This window comes from Octodon degus, unplaced genomic scaffold, assembly GCF_000260255.1.
Source record: "Octodon degus isolate 3935 unplaced genomic scaffold, OctDeg1.0 scaffold00090, whole genome shotgun sequence".
Lineage (NCBI taxonomy): Eukaryota > Metazoa > Chordata > Mammalia > Rodentia > Octodontidae > Octodon > Octodon degus.
In genome coordinates, this window is record NW_004524666.1 from 10,108,762 (window position 1) to 10,111,102 (window position 2,341).

The window sequence follows — 2,341 nt, forward strand, 5'->3', positions numbered from 1 at the left end:
AGCTTCTTTTATTCTCGTAAGAATTTCATGAAGCCTTCTCACCAAGGGTACCCACACCGGAATTTCCAGGAAGAAATAGAGTTTCTTAATGCAATTTTCCCAAGTAAGTCAAGTAGATTTTAAACTGATTTTGTTTTCAAAGTGAGAGGGTATAACAACCTTTGAGATGTTGTCTATATAAACTATATCTTTATGTGTGCATGTAAAGAGTGTTTTGTGTATAAGCAGTGTGTGTATGGGTGTAACACTATACATATATTCTGCCACACTGTTATTTTTGACTTGCCCGGATATGTTATCAGTGGTTGTGTGATCATTAATGAATGAGTAGACAGCTTATTACAGTTTTAATTATTTGCATTTTAAAAAGTTATTGTGTCTGTAGTCCTACCTACTCAGTAGACTGAGGTAGAGGAATCACTTAAGCCAGAATAAAAATTGTGGAATTGACTGCCTACATTGGCTTCCTGTCTGTATGTATAGCACAGGGATAGTTCACCTTTACCTAGCCAGTATCTCTTAATTTGTACCTGATTCAGGAGTTGTTCTTACCATGCCTATCACAAATAGCTTGAGACAATATGAAGAAAAGTAAGATCCCATCTAGAAATATGCCTGTGGCTTAACAAATCTGTATTGTTAAAAAAAAAAATTAGCCCACTTAGTATGGTAATGCACACTTTATACTTCCAGCATTCTGGGAGGCTAGGGCAGGAGAATCAAAAGTTCAAGGCCACCTTGGGCAGTTATAACATCTTGAGAAGATCCTATCTAAATTAAAAAGCACTAGGGCTGGTGAGATGGCTCAGTCAGTGGTCTAAAGTACCTACTTAGAACAAGCTTAGCAAAGCACAGGGACCGAGGTTCAATCCCCCAGCACCACATGCCAGCCAACCCCGCCCCCTGGTGGGCTGAGCTGGCCACACACACACACACAAATAAATAAAAAATTTAAAAAAAAAAATGAAAGAAGTGAAGGGAAAGAGAGATTTTACTAAGTTTTTAATTAACAATTATTAAAAAAAGATTCTCTAATTTTGCACCTTCTCAGATGAGACAGAAAAGCTATGATAAGTTATTAGCTTGTACACTCAGGCATGATTTTTTTTTTTTTTTTTTTTTTTTTTTATCAGGGTGTCGAGGCTGTGACTCAGTGGCACAGTGCCCTATTGCAGTGTATGAGGGGTTTGATCTCTGGCACCACAAGAAAAAGGAAAAATCTGCCTTCCTCCTTAGTAACTTCCTCCATCTAATATAAAACCTAGTAAGACTGTATCAGAGTCGTGGGCATTTAGTGCTAATAGCTTCTAAGTGTTTGAAACTGCACTGTAAGGCCTTGCAATAGTAGTGGAAAGGAGAAAAAATTACTGTGGCGGTGCACACCTGTAGTCCAACCACTGGGGAGGCTAAGGTGGGAGGATTGCTGTGAGTTCTAGGCTAGCCTAAGCTACAAAGTGAGACCATGTCTCAAAAAAATTAAAATTGTGGTTGGGGAGATGGCTTAGTAGAATAAGTGCTTCCCTGGCAAGCGCAAGGGCCCGAGTTCAGTCCCTGGTTCTGCCCACAAAAAAAAAATTAAAATTGTTTTTGCATTCTCTTTCCTCAACAGATGGAGCAGCATATTGTATGGGACGTATGAATTCTGACTGTTGGTATGTTTGCAATTTTAAGTTTATTGTTGTCCATACAAAATTCATTTTAGACTTGAATTGCCATTTTTAGAAATTTTTTTGTGTATATGTAGGTACTTGTATACTCTGGATTTCCCAGAGAGTCGAGTAATCAGCCAACCAGATCAGACCCTGGAAATTCTGATGAGTGAGCTTGACCCAGGAGTTATGGACCAGTTCTACATGAAAGATGGTGTTACTGCAAAGGATGTCACTCGTGTAAGTGGTTTCATTAAAATTTGTCATTGCTAGGTCCCTTTTTATATCATTATATTTTTTATTTTTTATTTATTTATTTATTTATTTAAGATTAGTTTATTTCAGTCTTTTCTTTCTATAGGAGAGTGGAATTCGTGACCTGATACCAGGTTCTGTCATTGATGCCACACTGTTCAATCCTTGTGGGTATTCAATGAATGGAATGAAATCAGATGTAAGTAGTTAGATCACACTGCAGTACTTATGTTAATACTTAGATATGCTCTTATTTACTAACCCAAAGTTGTTTCTCTAAGGGAACTTATTGGACTATTCACATCACTCCAGAACCAGAATTTTCTTATGTTAGCTTTGAAACAAACTTAAGTCAGACCTCCTATGATGACCTGATCAGGAAAGTTGTGGAAGTCTTCAAGCCAGGAAAATTTGTGACCACCTTGTTTGTCAATCAG

The 2,341-nt window shown here is 37.6% G+C and overlaps 1 protein-coding gene across 1 annotated transcript in view; it reads left to right on the top strand.

Annotated features, from left to right (window-relative positions):
• The window catches only part of Amd1 (adenosylmethionine decarboxylase 1), a gene marked incomplete at its 3' end in the record, with an annotated part of 43,337 nt that extends 40,996 nt beyond the window's left edge, over positions 1–2,341 (top strand). Inside the window, exons 6-10 of the mRNA XM_023722323.1 lie at positions 43–103; positions 1,610–1,652; positions 1,745–1,889; positions 2,011–2,103; positions 2,186–2,341. Of these exons, the coding sequence (XP_023578091.1) occupies positions 43–103; positions 1,610–1,652; positions 1,745–1,889; positions 2,011–2,103; positions 2,186–2,341 (498 nt within the window). The remainder of the gene's footprint in view (positions 1–42; positions 104–1,609; positions 1,653–1,744; positions 1,890–2,010; positions 2,104–2,185) is intronic.